General features: G+C 52.8%; 1 protein-coding gene across 1 annotated transcript; it reads left to right on the plus strand.

Annotated features, from left to right (window-relative positions):
- The first annotated feature begins 9,346 nt into the window (after positions 1 to 9,346).
- Positions 9,347 to 13,839, plus strand: BTG2 (BTG anti-proliferation factor 2). Its single transcript, XM_005234522.4, has 2 exons — positions 9,347 to 9,575; positions 10,590 to 13,839. Exons 1-2 carry the CDS (start codon positions 9,413 to 9,415, stop codon positions 10,928 to 10,930), a joined length of 504 nt encoding a protein of 167 aa, XP_005234579.2. The 5' UTR covers positions 9,347 to 9,412; the 3' UTR covers positions 10,931 to 13,839.
- The last annotated feature ends 6,245 nt before the right edge of the window (positions 13,840 to 20,084 follow it).

The raw sequence follows: 20,084 nt of genomic DNA on the forward strand, positions 1-20,084 counted from the left end.
CACAGCTCACTCCACACTCCATCCTCCCACACTGGCTATCACAGATCTCAGTGTTTCCTTTGCACATCTTTTTGTCTGTCACCTCGTGGGAGACAGTGTCCAAGCTCTGGATTTCCAGTCATTATTCTTGTCATGTCTTAGCCGCCATGCTTGTTTTTTGGTGCCTGCTCAAATTCCAGAGGTGCTGAGGTCCCAGACAGCTTCGCTGACCTCCCTGTGGGAGACAGGGACATCGCAGTCTGGGAGGGGAGTGGGACCATCCCTGCCATTACTGGTGGGTGGGGTGGGGCAGGGCTGGGGTATAACTGGGTTCCCAAAAGCATTAATTATAGTGTGAGCTGGTGATGAGCATGTGGAGGACAATCACTCCAAGGAGCTGTGGGGAACACTGGTCAGCAGAGGTGGACTGGAGCAACCTGGGCCAGAGTGGCTGGTCTCTCAGGATCATCTGTGCCCTATTTGGGCCAGGTCTTTGACCTTCACATCCCTGGCATACCTCAGGGCAGCCTCCTGGAGACTGTTTACAGGATATTGAAGTCATGTTTAGCTTAATCAGGTTTAAATGTGCCTCTTTCATTGAAAACCTAGCTTCTACGTGAAGCTCCTGGGTTTTCATAAAGCAAACTCAAAGTTCTGAGCAGAAATTGAGTAATAGATCAAGGTCTTGGACAGGCACCAAGGTCTGACCTGAAAATGGCTCAGGAGTCCAGCCCACACCTCCTCTCCTCAAATGTACACAGATAAAATTGTGACTCTTAATTCCTCTAAATATGAGTGGAAAAATGCCTCCAGAGACTCTGCTAAAGCCTTGGTTGTTGCTGAAATGCTGAAATATGAAGACAGAGTTTATGTGCTGCTTCTGTGAATAACAGATGTGGCTCTACCCTGAAATTTCAGATCCAAACTCAGATGAACTCTACATGCAATCCAAAGCCATGCCTAAACCAAGATTTTTGAGTAAATGACCCCTACTTTAATAACTAACCAACTCCTTCCCTCCCTCCCTTCCTGGTTGCACACACCCCGGCAGTGCGGGACGAGTTCCAGCTCTGAAGCCAGATACCTGTTCAGCTCTGGCCTCCCTGACTTTCTGGAATAACAGAACTTTCTGTGGGACTTCTGCAACAGGCAGAGTAAAGAAAACCACATCTGCTTCTTTGGCAGGAGTCTGCAAGACAGCAAGCAAATGCATGAACGCTGATAGATGCTCAGCTGGCCTTTGGTGTTAGCTACAAAGGAGTGGTTAGGGAGAGCGTGCTGTTCGCATGTAAAATTGCGTTTTGTGAGGAGATTTGCAAAGCACTGGCGGGTGGATGCATGTGGTACACCCTGCGCCTGCCTCCCCCTGCCCAGGTGCAGCACCCCACCAAAAATCAATTAGCTGGCTTTGCCAGGGAAGGAGAGGAATCCTTGGGAACAGCCTAGAGCAGTCCTGCAGAGTCCACCTGCTACCCAGGAGGTATCTCTCCGAGCAGGGATCAGCCTGCCTCTTGGGAAAGGGCACCACCCAGATCTAAGCTCTTGTAGGGTGTTGCCCAGCTTTATCTGGGCTGGCTTTGTGCACTAATTGATGTTTGCAGGGGCTGGGAGGTTTGCTGGGCTCTGGGAAGCAATGGCTTCTTTCATATTTGTGGGTGTAGCCTGAGAAGAACCCCAAGGACCTTCTCCCAGCGTCCCTTCTCTCCCACGCTGGAGCTGGGACCATCCACACGTTTCAGCTCTTGCTGGCTGTAAGACACAAGTCCCCCTGTGGATTTGCAGTCTGGGAATATAGAGACCAGCAGCGAGAAGGGTGGATTGGGCAGAGCTTTGTCAGTATAGCAGCTATAGATTATGCCTGACATAATCCATGCTGTGGAATTGAGCTGCGGAACAAGAAGAGGGCTGGTGGGGAGGGAGAAGAGGGGAAGCCAGATCCATATGGCCAGATCCGTAGCCTGTGATGGTAATGAGATTCTGGAGTTTTAGCCCTAACCAGGTCAGCTTGCCATAGAGTAGGCCGAAATCTGGAAGTCCTAGAGCTACTTGCCTTCTCTTTTGTCACCCAGCACCTGCTACACTGAGTCTTCGAAGTCTGTATGGGACTGGCTTGATCTCTTCAGCCTTGTGGGAAAACACAGAACGTCCCAGAAAGATCCCATATTTTCTTTCATACTGTATGTCGTATAAAACACTCAAGCAAAGGGTGCTGTGGTGGTAGCTCAGGTCCGATGCCGCAATAGAAATCACTTCTGTCTATAACTGTCTCCGCTCTTCACCTCCAAAGTGTGGGTAAATAAACTGCTCTTCACAAGCTTTCAAAAAACACATTCAAGCCCAGCAAAAACCCCCACTCAGTGCTGAGACATCAGGCATATGAGACCGGCAGCTCAGAACAGGGTCAGTAAATTCACTTACCAGCTGCTACAGCAACAGTGCCTTTGGTGCTCTTGCCCTTCTTTTTTTTTGCCAATGATTGGGGTTGCTATGGTGCTGCAACACATGTTACTCTGCATTAATGCTTTATAAGCAATAAATGCAGATTTCGGCAATGTGCTGCTTTGGCAGCGCGTCACAGCGTTGCTCCCTGCCTGAGCTGGAGTTTGGCAGACAAGCCATATTCTCACCACCTAAAAAATCCTGTCTTGTGGTTTCAGCCAGAGGGTTGGTTTTTTTTAACTTCTTATTTCTAAGAAAAGAAAATTCCTTTTTTCATAGCATGGCTGCATGTCAGTGAAGTGTGAAATCCCTATATATAACCCTGTAGCCTCCCTTAGAAGGAGAGGTGTGAGAAAGACCCAAGGAGGGGGATTTGCCTGGAAAAGCGCTGGCTGGGGGGAGGAATGCTGGCCCCTTACCCCACGGGCTGCAGCACCGGCACGGCACAGCTCATGGGAAGCGCCCTGTATTTTGCCTGTGCTTTGTGGCTTGGAACAAGATGTGGCATCTCTTAGGCTCAGTTTCCTGCCGTGCTGGTTGTCTGTCTCTCCCACGTTAGACCTTAACTCCTCAGCTTGTGGTTGTTCATATGTGTCTTTGTGGTGCTGAGGAGGATTTGGCTCGGGTGTCCTGTGTTATTGGTGGGTTCACCATCAGAGTTAGTGGTGGGTTTACCTGTTCCCAGTTACCAGGATGGAAATCATGTTTTGACTGGAGCCAGCCACTCAGGGACTTTCGAGAGGGGAAAAGAGCAAAGCCCAGGTAGGCAGACACACCCCAGCGTGCTGTGATAAGGGAGAATTACCGAGGGGCAATTTGCCTTTGCACACATCTGTGTCTTACACGTGCTGTTTACCTTGTGCTGGAGGTGAGGACTAGGGGGAGATTTTATCACCAAGGGCTGGTGAAGGGCAGAAAGGGTGGAGCAGGACAAGGGGCTGTCTAGGGGCACGTCTTACTGCAGTGCCTTACTCCCAGAGTCCTGCGGCTCCCTGCTCCATTTCTGCGATAAAGACAGGGCTCTGGACTCTTTTTATCTCATAAACTAACAAGCCCGTTCCAGGCTTTACAGCTGACAACTTTCTCTGACACGGCTGTGCAAACACCTCCTTCCCCACACTGCTCTGGGTCTGCTGCCTTGGTGAGCGCTCCTACGGACCTTTTCTGTTGTCCCCTTTCTACCCTCTCAAGCTTTGTTTGACGGGAACAGAGGTAGGCGGAGGCAGTTGCATCCTGCAAAGAGGATGTGGAAAGAAACAATAACCAAATGCAAAGAACAGGAAACCATCTCCGAAATCAGCGTGAGGTCATCTATACACCTTCCCCAACGAGGCAGCTTCATGAGGAACTGTAGTTTGAGGCTTCATCTCTGGCCGATAATATTGAGCTTTGAATAAATGTCTTCTTACACAAGACACTGTCAACAGGGGTTCAGCAAGAAGCTAGTAAGGCCAAGGAGAAAACCCCAGAGTGCGCTGAAGGCAGCTGGAGCCAGCTAGTGTTCAGGACCGTTGGAAAACTAGGTCCAAAGTCCTAAGGAGTTTGAAGAAAAAGCAATTCTTTCTGCTTGCGACTCCCTTGAGTACAGCAATGTTTGCTTCCCAAAATACTTCTGAACAGATGTGACATTCGCATGGGTCAGATAGGTTGTTTTCCATGAGGAAACATGGCATACAGTAAGGAAAGTGGATCAGAGGGAGGCTGTTCTGCAAAGGACTGCTCCTAGGAACTCCGTGATCCCTCACTGAAGCCTTGGGCTTGGGCTACAAAAGCCAGCATGTTCAAATGCTGTGGGGAAAAGCATCCAGCTCTCAGTCCACGTAGCAGTACGCTCAGAAGCAGAGGGGAATATTTAAAGGTCGCCGATAGTCTACAAATGAAACGGCCCAGACATGTCCAAAACGTGTCCTGACATGTCCCATCCACAAATCCCAAGGCACTTGGAGCTGGCACGGGGACTCAGGTTACAGGCGACAGAGACCTGACAAAGGACCAAGCTGACAACAAACATTCAGGCACCAAAATAGGTGGTGAGGTGCTGAGCAGAGCCCAGCACCATGGAGTCATGCGGGACGATAAACTTCTAGGAGTTCGGCCTGCCTAGAAGATGCTACATGCTTGTCCTGACTGCTCTAAACTGCCAGGAATTATTACGTGCTGTAAAACATGGTCTCATCTAGCAGCTAACAGGTTAAAAAGGCTTTGTTTTCTGTCCATGTCCTCCTTCTTCCCCCCCCTGTTGCATTTCACACGGTTCAGTCACAGACTTATTTCACAACTGTGTGTTTTGAAAGGACTTATTAGCTCTAAGTGTAGGCTGGGCTTAAGTCTCTTGCTTTATTGTTTACCTTGCCTGCTAGGCCTGTTTCTGGGGTCAGACCCAGGTTACCAATTACAGCTGTGATTAAACATACTAGCCCAGCTTACCCCTGGGCTTTTTTCCCCTTAAATTCCCAGTGATTGTGCTTAACTGGTGTTAGCAACCAGGTGGCTGCTGGCACTGCCGTCACAATTGTCTGTGCCTTCTCCAGCAGTGCCAGATAATGAGATTTGAACCGGGCCAGTACATCTATTATTTTTACAGCTCTGAACTGTTCCCAGAGATTTTTTCCAGGTTTTTTTTTCCATAACATAAAGAAAGCCAGCCCTTGGCTTCCCAAATCTCCATAGATAACCTTAAAAATCTTTCTTAAATGCTAGGGTGATTGGGAGAGACCTAGCTGGGAGAAGTGACAGCTAATTTGGCAGTCTGTGGGACATGTCTAATCAGGAGGATTTGAATGTTAATTCTGTGTAACTATTTTACTGCTGATAACTGGGGGTGCAGATTCACACTGTGGCTGTTTGACTGGCAGCTGACTCTAATGGTATTCAAGGACAACTTGAAATTGGGTTTTGTGTCTCATGTCTCATGAACTTAAGGCCAGCTGACTAAAAAACCTGTCGTCACCCCCAAAAAAACATAACAAGTCAAAGCGTAGCATGGGAATGGTTGCCTTTTAGGTGCACATAAAACACTGTGAGTTGCTGACTCTTGAAAAGCCAAGTCTGCTGAGCAGCTTGGTCTGTCCATGCTGAGTTTTAACCCTTGATTGAAAGCCAGATGTTCCCCTTTTATTGTAAAATTTCCAGCTCAACTGGTTTTGAACCTCATTTGGATAAACAGGGCCAGAGTGTTTGAAAGCCTATCTGAACTTCTAATTCCTGTCAAACCAGTTACAAATCTAGTCTGGCCAATTGCTATGGAGAAGTTTATTGTTTTTTCTTGTGTTGGTTTTTTTTTTTTTTTTTGTAATTGAAATCTAAATGCTCAGACGTTTCCAGCTTAACACAGGGCAGAAACTAATCTAGCCAGAACAGCATTAAAACCAGCTCTAACTTCTCTTTTAGAAATGAATTTTATTTACTAATTGTTTGTTTACTTTGTAACTCCTCAAAGCAATTGGAAAGCATGTATTAAGTCTTAATGCCCTGTCTTTAAGACTGCAGTCTTCTTGTAACAGGGCCAGAAATTATGGGCACATAACCCACTTAGAGGTCCTTGAGCTCCACAGGAAATCTCTTATTGGAAGGGCTTAACGAAGACAATCAGATTTCGGAGACCAGGGCCTGTGCCTGACCATATGAACACACACAAGACAAAGGCCTTAAGCTGTGCAAAGGGAGCCTGTAGAAAGACGATGATTAAGAATAAATGGAAGATGTGAATTTGGAGAATGGTGCCACCACTTACTTCATCCGCTTGCAGAGCAGGGGGGACCAGGGGAACCTGCTTGCCAAGGTTAGATCATCATCAGCACTTCATGAACACTGTTAGCCCTAATGGCAAATAAACCTCCACTTGCTATTAGTGCTATTCTTGGCAGGCTGGAGGACAGAAGACCTCTTGCTACAATTGCTGTCCAGTGACTCAGGACTGGATGATACCATCCAAGTACTTCTTAATGTGATCCTTCTGTTGGATGGGAGAAACAAGCCCTTCTCCCTGCGCTCAGCTAGTCTGGTTTGATGGCAAGCTCTGCTCAGACCTCCTGTGCTTTACTATGGTAGAAAAGCCGAGGGTTTATTTTTGCTTTGGCTTTTACTGATATATTTTTTTAAAGGTATCTTCTACCAGGAAGGTTTTGCGTGCTTCCTAATTTTCTGCTGATTATGACTGTACCCACGCGTTGTTAGCGTGTCTGCTAGCTGACAATACAGGTGTGTTTAAAGTAATGAAGCTGTGTGTGGACAGGCTCGGGTTGTGTGTTTGTGTAGCCTCTTCCAGGGGCCTCTGGCTGCTGCTACATTATAAATAACGTCCCCCTGCCATTGTGCTGTGCTCTGGGTTTCACATGCCCCCATGTGCTCTTTCATGTGTGTTGCTGACTTAAAAAAAAAAAAAAAATTCCTTAGACTTTAATCCTTGGGTTTATTTCAAAGCTTCCAGAGGCAAATCTGGTTTATAGCAAGAGATTTACTTGATTCCTTGTGCTCTGCAGATGAATGGAGTGGCAGATGGAGCGGGGAGGGGAGGACTCAGGGACCCCTTGGCTCTATCTTCTTGCTAGCTTGACCCTACTTCTGTGCCTGCTGCCCAAAGCGTTTTCTTTTAAGCTGCACAGAACATGAAAAGAGGTCAGTACAGACCTCTGCTCGGGCACTATCTGTTATATCCTCCTCTTCTGTGATTTCAAAAGCTATTTTCTTAATCTTTGCTCTGGCTTGTTGGTTACGCATTGCTACATAGCCATACCCTTGTGCTTCAGAAGGTGTGAAATCCCATGTATAGTGTGTGCACGCAGGAATGACAGAGGTGCGAAAAAAATGAGTTGCAGACTCTGGAAGCAAAAGGCCTCAAAAAATCCTATTATACCCTTGGTCACGGGAAATAATTGGAGTTTTGAGACCTGCTGTACAACGAGGTGCCGGAAGGGCTCCCCCTGTCCTGCTGCATGAAATACCCTCTTTTGAGGGGGACAGGCAAGTTGGTGCTGCTGTCGCTACCCCCTTGCAAAGAGCAGTGCCCAAATGGGACAGGACCCCGAGCAGTTTGATAAGAGTGGCGATAAGGTGGAGCCGCGCTGGCAGGCTGTGTGCTGGCAAGCGCATGCTCCTCCTTATCAGGGAGCGCCGCGGCAAAAGCGCTGTGCCAGCGCCGGGAGTGGCACTGTGGGAACCGGCGATGGCTCAGCCTCCGCGAGGCTGCTCCTCGGGCAGAGACAAACCCAGATGATCTAATTGCCTGCCTCGGTTTTCTCCAGCTGCACCCACTGCTTGTGGAGATGTCAAATGAGGCCCCAGCCATGGGAGGAGAACGCATTTTCACTGGGGATCACATCCGAGCTGTGGCTTCAGATCCTCCCCCGGTACACACCAAGGGAGGCATCTGGGGCTGTGAGACAATGGCTTGAAACCATCCCGGTTCTCTGCCAGGGCATATTCATTCAGAAATCCCATCCCGTTTTGATACTAACTCTCTCATGGTTGATCAAAGCGAAGGCAAGAAAAGAGCTTGGCTTCCTACTGTTGCTTTAGCTTCAGGCCAGTTTCAGCAGAAGCTGGGCCAGTGCCTTTATCCTGGGCAGTGTGGCTGGCAGCTGGGCCAGCTGGTGCAGCTCCCCGTTTTGTAGTGGCTTTAAGGTGCTGCTTGCATCTCACTAAGCATCAGGGCTGTGCACCGCTTGCACCGGTTCTCCTCTCCCCTCCTGCCGGGCTGGACGGAGGCAGCCAAGGACGCTCAGTTCTGCTCTGTGCTTGCCTTGGCTTGCTCTCCCTGCTCCATGATCGGACATGTCCTCTGTGCTGCAGCCACCTCCTCCTGGATCCTGCTCTTCCTCCAGCCTGGCTTTTGCCTGGAGGGAGGCACCAAGTCCTGGGGTGTCTGCCCTTACTCCTCACCTCAAATGCTCCTCAGGCCTTTGAAAATGGTTATGGCAGTGTTCCCCCTCTTCTCCCTCACCTGTCTGGGACAGTGCACGTGATGGCAAGTTCTCCCTGTGTGCTTCAGGGATCCTCTGGAAAGGATTCGGCCTTGTCCAGGGAACAAGGATCTGCACATTTCTCTCAGGGAAGGAAATTTGGTGATGGAAACCTGCCTGTACGCTGCTGGGGAGAGGAGACCCCTGTGTAGGGGGTCAGATCCCACCCTGTACTGAAGACAGGCGTGTAGGAAGGGCTAGACATCAGGGATGGGTCACTGTCACTGACTGCCTTGAGTGACTGATCCGTGTCATTCCAGGTCAGCAGAATCGCTGCTCCATCGATGCCGAGAACGCCCCGACACCGATCCGACACCGATCCAGCACCGAGTGCCCATGTGGGACCAATGCCCCGGCAGTAGTGGCTGACCCACTGGTGAGGCGGGTGGGAGCCTGACCCTGGGAGTACCCGCTCCGGGGTTCCCTGCCACGGGCCAGGCAGGCTGGGATGGGGCCAGCTTCTCACAGGCCACCAGCACCCCAGAGACACACTCCAGCTGGAGGGGCCCCGGCGCGGCAAAGGGCACCTGGGCCGATCAGGGATCTGGAGGGGTTCTCCACCGCTCACCCGGAGGCCAGGGAGGCCTTGGCTTGGTCTCCATGGCTGCCACCTCCCCTGGGTCACCTTCACCACAGTCAGCTGCCGGGAGGGACCCTCGGCGCCCAGGGGGCGGACCCCGGCGCCCAGGGGCCCTCTGCCGTGGCGGGGGGGCTGCAGAGAGCTAGGAGGGTTGCGGAGAGCTGGGGTGGGCTCTCCGCCCCCCCTTCCTCCTCCTCCTCTTCCTCCCAGGTCAGCCCCAAAAATAGCGCTCCCGTAAGTGCCCCCCCCCGCCGTTGTCATCGGCGGCGGTGACGTCACTCCTTCCAGCGCGCTGAGGTCAGGCGCTATTAGCATACGGCGCCCCTCGGCCAATGGGCGCGGCCGCGCCGGTGACGCCTCCGCGGGCAGCGCTATTTAAGGGCGGCCCGGCGCCGGCGGCGCAGAGCGCGCTCGGGTGGTCGCGGTGGACAGGTCTATCTCGCTGCAGACTAGCATGAGCCAGCGCCAGAGCCAGCGCCGCGGCGGCCCGCGGGCCGACATGGTGCCCGAGATTGCCGCCGCCGTGGGCTTCGTCTCCGGCCTCTTGCGGACACGGGGCTGCGTCAGCGAGCAGCAGCTGCGGGTCTTCAGCGGGGCGCTACGGGAGGCGCTCGCAGGTGAGGCGCGGCTCCGCGAAGAGGTCGGCTTTGTGGGGGTGAAGGCGCGGGGTGAGAAGAACCCACTCGTGCCTGTCCTCTTGCTTTCCGCTTGGGGGTCGGATGCCCACTGGTGTCCTTCTTCGGTGCATCCCGTGTTGCTTTTGCGGCTTAGTGTCCCTCCCTGGGTGCCCATCTGTGTCTTCTTGGGTTGGGCACCTATCTGTGTCCTTCCCAGATGCCTAGCTGTGTCATCCCTGACGTTGGATACCTATTTGTGCCTTTGCCTGGGTGCCTACCCGTGTCTGGGCACTGGCAGGTATGTGTGCCTTCCTGGGCACCCACCTGTGTCTGTGTGGGGTCTGGGGCAAATGGCTGCCTCAGCCCTGAAAGTAAGCATATCCCTTGCCTTATCCTCTGAGGGTTTTGTGCAGCCCATCTGCTTGAAGCTATCCTTGCTGGAGCTTGGTATAGATGATCCAAAGCTAGTCTGAGTGCCCTATCCTGAGAAAGAAGTGCTTGGCCCTGTGCCAGTGGAGTTTGGCACTCCCCTCCCCACAAATGTGTCCGGGGCTCAGCATTAGCTGGGTGTTTCAAGGGTCTCCTCCCAACTGAACATAGCTTTGTGTTATCAGCCCTAAGAAGGGATGGTTTGTTTGCCGCTGTGCTGAGATAAGGGGTAGCAACATGCCCCTGAACTTACAGAATTGACCTGGATGTTAGTCTGTGACTGTGGTGTTTTGTTCTTGGTGATACGGTATCTACTCCAGCCACCCCAGGGGTTGGAGTGAGGAGGTGGTGTGGTCCCATCACTGCAACTCCCCGGGGCACTGTTCTGCCTGGGGTTTCTGGGACCTCCCCTGCCTTGGAGCAACTGTATAGTTGAGCACTGGGCTCTGGAGGCAGCCGAAGGAGGACTAGTTTCCTCTGACTGCAGTGTGGCGTGGGACCTCCTTGGGACTGCAGTAGGACACAGACCTCCTTGCAGCTGTTGCACGCCTGCTCACAGCTCTTCCCTTCTCGCTTCCCTTGCAGAGCACTACAAACATCACTGGTTTCCTGAGAAACCGTTCAAAGGCTCTGGGTATCGTTGCATCCGGATCAATCACAAAATGGACCCCATTATCAGCAAGGCAGCTAGCCAGATCGGACTCAGCCTACCACAGCTCTACCAGCTCCTGCCCAGCGAGCTCACGCTCTGGGTGGACCCCTATGAGGTCTCATACCGCATCGGTGAGGATGGCTCCATCTGTGTCTTATATGAAGCAACTGCATCGAAACCTGTGAGCTCCTATGGGATGCTTACTTGTAAGAACCAGATGATGTTAGGTCGCACCAGTCCTTCCAAAAACTACATCATGACTGTCTCCAGCTAAATATTCCTCTTGTCCTCACACTGCCAAGACACAGGCTACTGTATACCTCACCTGAGGATCTATTTTTAAGATGAAGAGCTATTTATATTTTTTAAAAAAATCCAAGAAAATCCAAAATTAAAATATTGGGCACTGCTTTGAACAGAAGCAGTGTTCTTGGTGCCTTTTTTAAAGCTGTTGCAAGCTTATGAGTTTTTATTATGAAGCCGATATCTACCTAATTAGTGTTGGATGGCAATTCTGGGCTGGCTTGCTCGCTTGGGCAGCTTGGAATGGAGGATGAGGGGAAGAGCCAGGCTGGGAAGTGTGGCTTGGTGGTGGGAGATGTCTGTCACCTCCTCACCATCCTGCTACCCAACACTATTGCTGTATTGCAATACTGTTGGAGAAGGGATGAGGGAGTTGCTGTCTGTCTTCCACTACCTTCTTTACTCCCCAGCTGGTCTGATCTCTGGGGCCTGGATGTGCTGTTTGGGGCAACCTAGTCTCAGGGCTGGGTGATGCTGGGGGACCCTGGGATCACTCTCCTTTGCTCTCACACACTTCTTTTGGACCTACTTGTGCTGTGAGAGTTGCAGCTCTGCTCTGCCCTACTCCCAGCACAAAATGAGGGGAAGCATGGCCTGTTTCCAGCCCCTCCATCTTTCCTATCTGCTGCTGGACTAAAAGGGGGCCACATGGGTATCTGTGTCCTGTGATGTGGAGCAAGGCAGAGATGTGCTGGGTGTCAGGCTGTGCAGAGAAGGTGCCCCAGATTAATATTGCAGCTCCTGTGGTGGCACGGGAATACTGTTTGTTCCTGGTGCTCCCCATACCTGGCTATTACCCGCTTCTTGCTGCACACAGAGAAGGGTACTCAGACCATGAAACCAGCACTGAACAGCTGTGAACTACCAAGTCTTTCTGCTATGTGTGGCTTAAACATGACCTGTGACCTGCTCTTGTGTGGCCTCTCTGTGCTCCAAGGGTGGAGTCTGGCCTCTTGCTTGCATAAGCTGCCTAATGCGGTGCTGATGACTTGCTGTGTCACTTCTCCAGAAGAGCTGAAGCAACTCACCTTGTGCCGTAGAGGTCGGTGTGTGAGAATTCCCTTTGCCCTGTCTCTTAAAATCAGAAGTATTGGGGGTCTCTTCTCCATGTGTGTGGGTTGCTTTGGTGTCCTAATGTTGCTTTTAAGGTCACAGCACTTCTTCCCTCTCTTCCTCCTCTGGGTGATCAGCATGTAGCTGTCCCTGAGAGCTGTCTCCACTGATACCTCGGTAAGGGGCATTGTTTGGTTCTGTCTTGGTACACAGTTGTTTGGCACAAGTCGTGCCCTGGTTCTCTGTTCTGTCCAAGCAAAACTTCTCTTGGAGTCCCAATGGTACTTGTATTTGGGGAGACTTTGCCCGAATGGTGTTCAGCATTTGGCCCTTAAAACTGCTCTGGCAAACCACAAATGGGGTGGGAGCTGAAAGTGCTGCCCCAAGAACTTCGCCTTCCTGTTGGGAATGAGCCTTTACCAGGGTGTTGTATGTCCATTGCCTTCTTACTAACCAGCTGGTGTTCCTCCAGTGATCCTGGGAGAAGTGATTGGAAAAGCAGGGCATTGACATAGCTGTTTGCAGTGAAACTTTCCCACATTTGTCTCAGCACACTTTTTTTACCTTCCTCTTTTTCTGACTGGCATAACCAGAGTAGTTCTTGCCCAGCCTTTGATGAATCAAGTTCTCAGACACTTGTGCAATATGTTTCCAAATCTTGGGTGCTCTGGGAGAGGAAGGAAGCTTCCCATCTGCCACAGTTCTTAGCTTTTTTAAAAGTATATTTAAAAATCAGCACAGCTCCCCAGCTCTTGTCTACTAATGTGAAAAAGTAAGTTCAGATTATTGTAAGCTTCAAATAATGAATTCCAGAACTGGAAAAATGCCCTCAGTTATTAGATCCTTTTAAAATGGCTAGGTTTTGGCAAGTTGTTTGTCCTTGCACAGTAATAGCAGACTGGCTCTGAAGTTGCATCACTTCCCTCTGCATCACTTGAATTTCTTATGTCAGCAAACAGAAGCTGAAATGAAGCACTGGGGCTTTTCCCTTGGTGAACTTGTGCAATAGGTGACCTCACCAAGAGGGGAGTACTTGGGAATTTCCAAAAAGCCTATTCCCTTTTCAAGGAAAAGGGATCTGAGTGCTTCTTGGAGTCCTTGATTAACCTGTTTGTGTGGAAAGCCTGTGATGAGAACTGCATCCAGGATGAGCAGTGTTTGTTTTGCTGGACTCCTTGGCTGGATGTGGAGTTTCCTGAAGGCTGGTACTTCCTTGAGTTGTAATTTGTCACGATCAAAGCAGTCTTAAGATTTAACACACACACACCTCCTGCTTTTACTCTGTTCCCTCCCTCTTACCAGAAAATTTTTTCAGGAACAACAGCCTACACCAAAGGAACACACTATAATTGCCCTTCACATGCCCCCACTTCCAGAACCAAAATAGCCAAGTCTTATTCTTTTTTTGTCCCTGGTGTGGAGGAGACTAATGTTAAAGGTGTCTTTTTTTTTTAGCTTCAAAACCAGCCAAACCTGGGTATAATCCATTTCTCTCTCTTAGCTGGTTACATGTAAAAGCTGTGAATTAGTGTTCTCTGTTGCCTTCTGTCTAAAAGCCTGATGAGCGGAATGGTGTGTATTTTGAGACAGTGTATTTGAGGGGTTTCCTGTAATTTTTTTTAACAAGCTGGACTGTTGAACGGGACCTGCTTTTCGTATTTGGTGAAAATGGTAGAAAGTTTGTAAGCTACACTCGGAGGAGGGAGTGGATGGTTACTAATTGTATAGTCTTTTTATATACAGAATGTACAGATCCTTTGACAGATGTATGCTTTTGTTACTTTAATAAAAATGTAGCAGAACAAATGAGCCCTGTTTTCTTGCTGGGAGCTGTTGTATGCTTGCAAAGAGGGTGAGGGTTGGGATTGCAACCTAAATCCCACGCTGAATGCTGTGGGCTTGGTTAAAATGTTGGATGACTTATTATCCAGCTGTGGCAAGGAGGAGGTTTAGGAAAAAGCTGCTTAGTCAACATGCTGACTCTAAGCCTAACCCTCTAAACCTGAGGAATTAAGGCTGGGAATTGGTTTGATGACTAATGCAGTGCTGTGGGTGTCCTGCCCTCTCCTTCCCCATGCTGGGTTCTGGCTTATGCAGTGGGGGATTTATTCCATGCAGGATTGTAGAAAGTGTGTCCTGCCAGGATATGAAGGTGTTAAGAGATCTGGCAGTCAACTGCATTATCCAACCCTAGGAATAGCATAAAGGAAGCCTTGGAAGAGCGAGGCATGGGGCAGTTCCTGGTTAAGCCTCCCTGCCCCCACTGGCCTTCCAGGAGTGAGTGAGCCAGCGGAGGAGGAAGGGTGAGAGATCATGGGATCGAAATGTTCAGGCATGCGGAGGATGCTCTGGGCCTGTCATGATAAAGGCAGCTGGGCTGGATGCACAGGAGATCCTGTTTTGGCTGTGGCCAGGCTGGTGACGGGGGCATGGAGCTGTAACCCTGCTCCCCAGGATGGGGGTGTCTAGCTTGTGTTTAACCTAACCCCTGTCTGCGCTCATCTTTGAGCTGACCCTAGATAAATTGGCTTGTGCTAGTTTTAGTCCAAAACGCTGTTTTTCAGGAGGGCTTGAGTTGTCGGGATCCTTGTGACCCACCCCAACCTGTGCCCTCCTGGCAGTGGTGATGGTGGGGGGGGTACAGGCCTGGTTCCACTGCTTTCCCTGCAGCCCAGCTTCCTCCCCTCCAGCTTTTACCATAACACACCACCTCTAAGAGGAAAACAAGTTGTGGGCTGATTTTGGTGCTCTGTCAAAGCCACTCCTTTTTGAACTCATCCTTTTATTAGTTTCCATAAACACACCCAAATTGCTGCTGCTTGTGAAACAGAGCTGTTGGGGAGGAATGGGCGTCCCAGTCAGTTGCTGGTTAGCTGGGGAGTCATCCAGGTTCAAAGGCTTGGTGAAGTCAGGTGATGGCAGCCTTCCTCCCTCCGGCTTGTCCGGACCAGTGTGGTTGGCCTGGACCTGTGTGCTGTGCTCCGTGGCCCATTTTCAGGCTGGCACAGTCTGTGCCGTGGCCAGCCTGGTGTGGTCCTGCGTCTTGTGGCCTGTGGCTGGCATTTGAGCCCCAGCAGGCAGAGCCAAGATCATCTAAAATTTTTTTTGCTCACAGCCAAGATAAAAATACAGCTCTTACACCATAGAGTTTTTATTGAGGAGTTGATGCTACCCGCACCGCAACCAGATCCCCCTGCTAGCCTTTCGATAGCTGACTCATCTACTATTTTTATTTTGCTCATCGTTTTTCTTCTGGTAGGACTGCGATATCTGATGTACAAGCTGGGTTAGCTTAGGGGTGCAGCTTTATCTGCCACCCACCCCCGCCAAAGCCCTTTTGAGCTGAACTGCAGATTTTCTCATTGTGAGATCCCCGAGCACGTCGCAGGACCAGCACCGGAGGAAGGGGGTGTGGAGGCACAGCCCGACCATGCCTGGGGGACCCAGCTGCCCCCCCGGTGTGCTTGAAGAAGCTCTGAAAAAGACCGAAAGTAACTCAAACCGTACTTGCCCACTGCTGCCCGCCTCCTGCCTGTTGAAACCTGGACTTGTTTTCCGCTGAGCCTTTCGCTGAGTTTCCGTTGGGATTTTTTATTCAGGTGGGGCAGGGAAATGCCCAGTTCAAGGACCCTGGGTCAAACGTCGTCCTCAGTAATCAGAGATCGGTGTGTTGCGTAAAAGAGCATTTGCCTTTGACGTGTCCTGGGTGAGAGCTCAGCCCTTTGCCTGGTGGCCCTGCCTGCTCGCCTGCCTGCTTCCCACGGGAGAGAGGAGCTCTGCTGGCACAGCACCGGCCAGGGCTTAAACGCAGAGGGTCTCCCTCTGCGTGACACCCACCTGGAAATGAGTTACCCCCGCAAAAACCCCGCTGCAGGGAGGGAGGGTGGCACAATGCTGGGTCCCAGGGGAAAATGCTCCTGTCCCAGCCGTCTGGAAGGGTGTTTAGAGTAAAAAGGTGGGTGGACTTCAACGTCCCTGGGGTGATGAGGATGTTTTGCTTGATTCATGGTGAAATATTTGTTTGATTTTTTTTGTGTGCTCCTCTTTCCTGGGGGTTCCTTTCGCAGAAATTGGGCGTTTCTCAGTTCTGTCAGAAAAGCAACATCAGTATTTAGGATGCAAAAGTGCTTGTTGGGGTTATTTCTGCCCTTCCCACAGAAGCCAGACCTGGTATTACCGTCCCTTGAAGCGCTTTTACCCCTTCCCACCCTGAAGAGAGGTGGACCCCTTTGAAATGTGGCAAATGGGATAGGTTGCTCGGAAAAGAAGAAGGTGAGCGGGGATGGGGACAGCAGCAGCGCAGCAGCGGAGGCTCTGCGCTCTCCGTTCCTTGCCTCTGCAGCTGCAGGAGGGACAGAAGCGCAGGCGGGCGCTGCTCAACCTCCTCCCCACGCCAGCACCTTCACGCAGGGCTCAGCCTCTGCCAGGTGCTTCCTGCCCTCTGTTTGCCGATGGGGCGATGGGAAGCCACCGGCTATTTCGGCTTGGCCGAGGCCAATCAGGCACTTGTGTGGGTGCAGCCGCGCTCGCCTGTATCTGGGGAGATGCAGCTGGCAGCACCCAGCCCCAGCCCTGGGAAAAGGGGGAGGCACGGGCCCCGGGGCGCTCCGTTGTCTGCGGTGCTCCGGAGCCTGGGTGATCTTCCCAGGATCTGCTGGAGCTGTAGAAACTCTGAATTCACGTGGCCCAGCAACGGGCAGATGGTTCGCAGGGTTTGGAGGGGTTGGTGCTGTGCCAAGCCCATGGCGCTTGGGGCTGCAGCCCTCCGGCAGACTCCGGCATCGCTGCTGCTTGCACTGGCCATCGCTGGCATCGCCACTGTTTTGTAGCAGCAAACTCCGGCGCTGCCAGCAATTGCTGCCGTGGTGGAGCCCCCACGCAAGCCCTGCCCCAGGCATGAGCCAAACCCTTCGGGTCCAGGGTTGGGTTTGGCGCGTGGGCTCCTGTTGGTTTCTGTCCCCTGGCTGGGATGGCAGCGTGATTCCTGGCTGGGGACCACACTCCCTGCCTGCCCTTTGTCCTGACAGACCTTCCTCTCCCTCCTCCTCCCTCCTCCAGCTCTCTGGCCTCTGCATCTGCCCGGTGGTCGCGGCCAGACCTTGAGCTCTGCCCAGCCACGACCCATCTTTTCTCTGCTTGTACATCTCCGAGCACCCCAACAGCCTCGCACACACCCAGGGCCCCCCAACCAGTGGGGAAAGCGCTGCTCTGCCTTTCCAATCCTTTCTCAAAACCGTACCACCTGGTGGAAAAAAAACCCTCCTTCCTCCAAAAAGGTCACGGGCAGATGCAAGCGCGTGTGCCGCAGCCGCCGCACGCCCACTCGCCTCCCCCCTGCGAGGCGCAGTAACCGTCTCAGCGCTCGCGGCTCGCTGTGCTTGGAGAGACTCCAGCAGCAGATGGGGCAGGCTGCGGCACTGCTTAATGTTAACTCGAAACGAAAAAAATTACCCCAAACCAACCACAAAACCTGCCGGCAGGCTCAGCCCCAGCCCTGTCTCCGCTCCCTGCCTGCCCCCTTCCTCCCGTGCCAGCTTTCGGGCAGGAGCGCACACGGAGCGGGTGCTGCGCAGACCCCTAGTTCATTAAAAATTACAGTGGGGAGGAAAAAGGGGGTCCCCAAAGGGGAGTGGGGGGTCTGCTGCTGGTGCTCTGAGAGTGGGCATGTCCCATGGCCCTGGAAGGGGTGATTCCCCATCGAGGTGAGCAGCTCGCATGGGAAAAAAGTGGGGTCTGGAGAGGGACGGTCCATACTCCTGCGGTGTCACTGAGAGACTTGGGGGTCCCAGGGGCCAACTTGTCCTGGCCACCCCCCCTGCTGTGAGTGCCTGGGCGAGGGGCTCCTGAGGCTGGGACAGATGGGCTTGGGGAGAGGAGCCACTTTCAGCTGCTTTTTTGTTTTCCACTGAGCATCCCATGGGAAAAGCTGTCCCCATCCCCATCCCAGCCCCCTCAGCAGCGGCTGCTCCCCTGCGCTGGGGCCAGCTCCAACGCTCTCATTTATGACCTGTTGGGGGATAAAAGGGGCTTGTTGGCGGCAGCGAGCAACTGGTGTGCGGGGACAACTGTTGCCATCTGTCTGGTGGGGCGGGGGGGCCGTGGCGGGGCCAGGGCCGAGCCGGGGCCGGGGTTTTGTTTCTCCTTTCATGCACCACTAAACTTTGCACCTTTTGTTTCCCAGAGAAGGGCTGAGAGCTGGGGAGAAAAGAGGCCTCTGCGCCGTGTGGGTCAGAGCAGAGCTCGCTCAGCTCACCAGGGGGGTTGCATACGATTCTTATTATATATTATAATAGTAATTATTGTTATTTGGCAAGTCTGTCAGTGTTGGGCAATGTGGTGCTGAACCCCTCCATCCTCCCCCCGCCGTGCCGCACCCTGCGAGCTCGCTGGGCAGAGTGAGGTGCCTCAACATGTCCTGTGCCACAGCTGCTGATGCGAGTGGGGTGCATCCCTCAGGGACCCGAGGCTGTGTGGCCCTGGAGTGACAGCGGTGCCCAGCCATCCCTGAGGGATGCTGTGCCCTTGTCCCCACAGGACAGTGTGGCTCTATCACTAAGAGATGCTGTGCCCCCATCTCCAAGGATTCCATGCCCCTGTCTCCAGGGGCCACCATGCCCCATGTCCCCAAGTGATGCTGTATGTGCATCCCTGAGAGATCCCATGCCCTGCCAGTGGCAGTGAGGAGAGGGCAGGGCACAGGCAGCTGGGATGGTGGGAGCACCGAAAGGCTGCGTTTGCTGCCCCGGGGCAGTTTGTGCATCCTCCTGGAGCAGTGTCTGTGTCTGGGACAGGAGGGCAGAGCTCGGGGCAGGTTCCAGCCGGGTGTGTGAGTCTCACCAGCTGCCTGTGTTTTGTTCAGGCTTTGAGATACTCGCTTTGCTCATCATCTGCCGCGTCACATCTTGGCTGGTAGCTGGGACGAGCCCTACGTGTCCGGGGCAGCGTGTTTCCCAGCTCTGGGGAGCACTGGAGGAGGGACGAAGGCTCGTGGGACTCCCCCCTTCACCACGTTTCCACACCAGTGGCACTGACCCAGGAGTGTCTCGCGGGCTGTATCCGAAATACGCAGGTAGCGTGCAAGGTGCTGTGTCCCCCTTGCACATCTCTCCCAGAACCCGTGGCTACTACCCTGCCAGCCTCACATCCCAGCCCGCAGCAACAAGGCAGAAGGAGAAGGATTTAAGGGTGATGTTGGGGTCTGTGCCCCAGGACCCGCCAGCTCGTGTTGGGATGTGTTAGGGCATCTCTCACAGGGCTGGTACCTGCCCCATCCCCTCTGCAAGGGCCACTCGTCCCTGCGGGTCCTTCCTGGCCCTGCAGGGAAGGGGAAACTCTCGTGTCACTGCTGGGGGATGCAACAGCCGTGTGAATGCAACACCCGCTCCTTTGGGGAACCTCCGGGAAATGTGTTACTGGGAACCGGCTGGAGGCAACAATATCCCTAAGCCCTGTGTGTCTCGGCATTCCCAGCTGCCAGACAAAGGGCGAGGCCCGTTTTCCCTCTGACAATGCCCTTTTACCAGGGAGTTTATTTCTATTACAGCACCGGATAAAACAGAAAAGGGAAAGGATGGGGCTGGAGCGGAGCAGCTGCCCTTGCTGACTTGTTCGCTGCTTTGTTGTGAGTTAAAAGGCTGGATCGGGGCTGAGACACTGGCTGTGGTTCTCCCTTAAAGCTTGAGGGCTCGTTGCCCCCTTCCCAGCCCCTGTGCGGGGATTCTGCAGAGGGACCGGCTGGGATCTGCCCCAGCAAATTCCCCTCCGGGCTGTCAGCACAGACCCTGGCATTGTCTTGGGCCGCAACCCTGCTTAGTCCAGTGATGTGGAGCCTGCCGGGGGGCTCTGCCAGCATGCAGGGGGCTCAGCTTCCCTTTTTCTTCCTTTTCCCCTTTGGGGTGACTTTGGTGAGGAGGTTCAGCTCCAGCCCCAAGGCTGTGCCTCTGGTTCCTGCAGATGGTTGTGGTGTCAGAGCAAGGCACCCCCTCCTAGCGCTGCCCCAAATGCCTGCTGGGGCAGGAGGGGGGCAAAAAGCGGTGCTGAGCCTGCCCCCCCCCCAAACCCAGACCCCCTGA

The sequence above is a fragment of the Falco peregrinus genome, chromosome 16 (genome assembly GCF_023634155.1).
Source record: "Falco peregrinus isolate bFalPer1 chromosome 16, bFalPer1.pri, whole genome shotgun sequence".
Taxonomy (NCBI): Eukaryota; Metazoa; Chordata; class Aves; order Falconiformes; family Falconidae; genus Falco; species Falco peregrinus.

Coding starts and splice junctions, on each gene's coding strand:
- BTG2 (XM_005234522.4), top strand. CDS start 9,413: ATGAGCCAGCGCCAGAGCCAGCGCCGCGGCGGCCCGCGGGCCGACATG. Junction 9,576..10,589: donor GCTACGGGAGGCGCTCGCAG/GTGAGGCGCGGC, acceptor CTTCCCTTGCAG/AGCACTACAAACATCACTGG.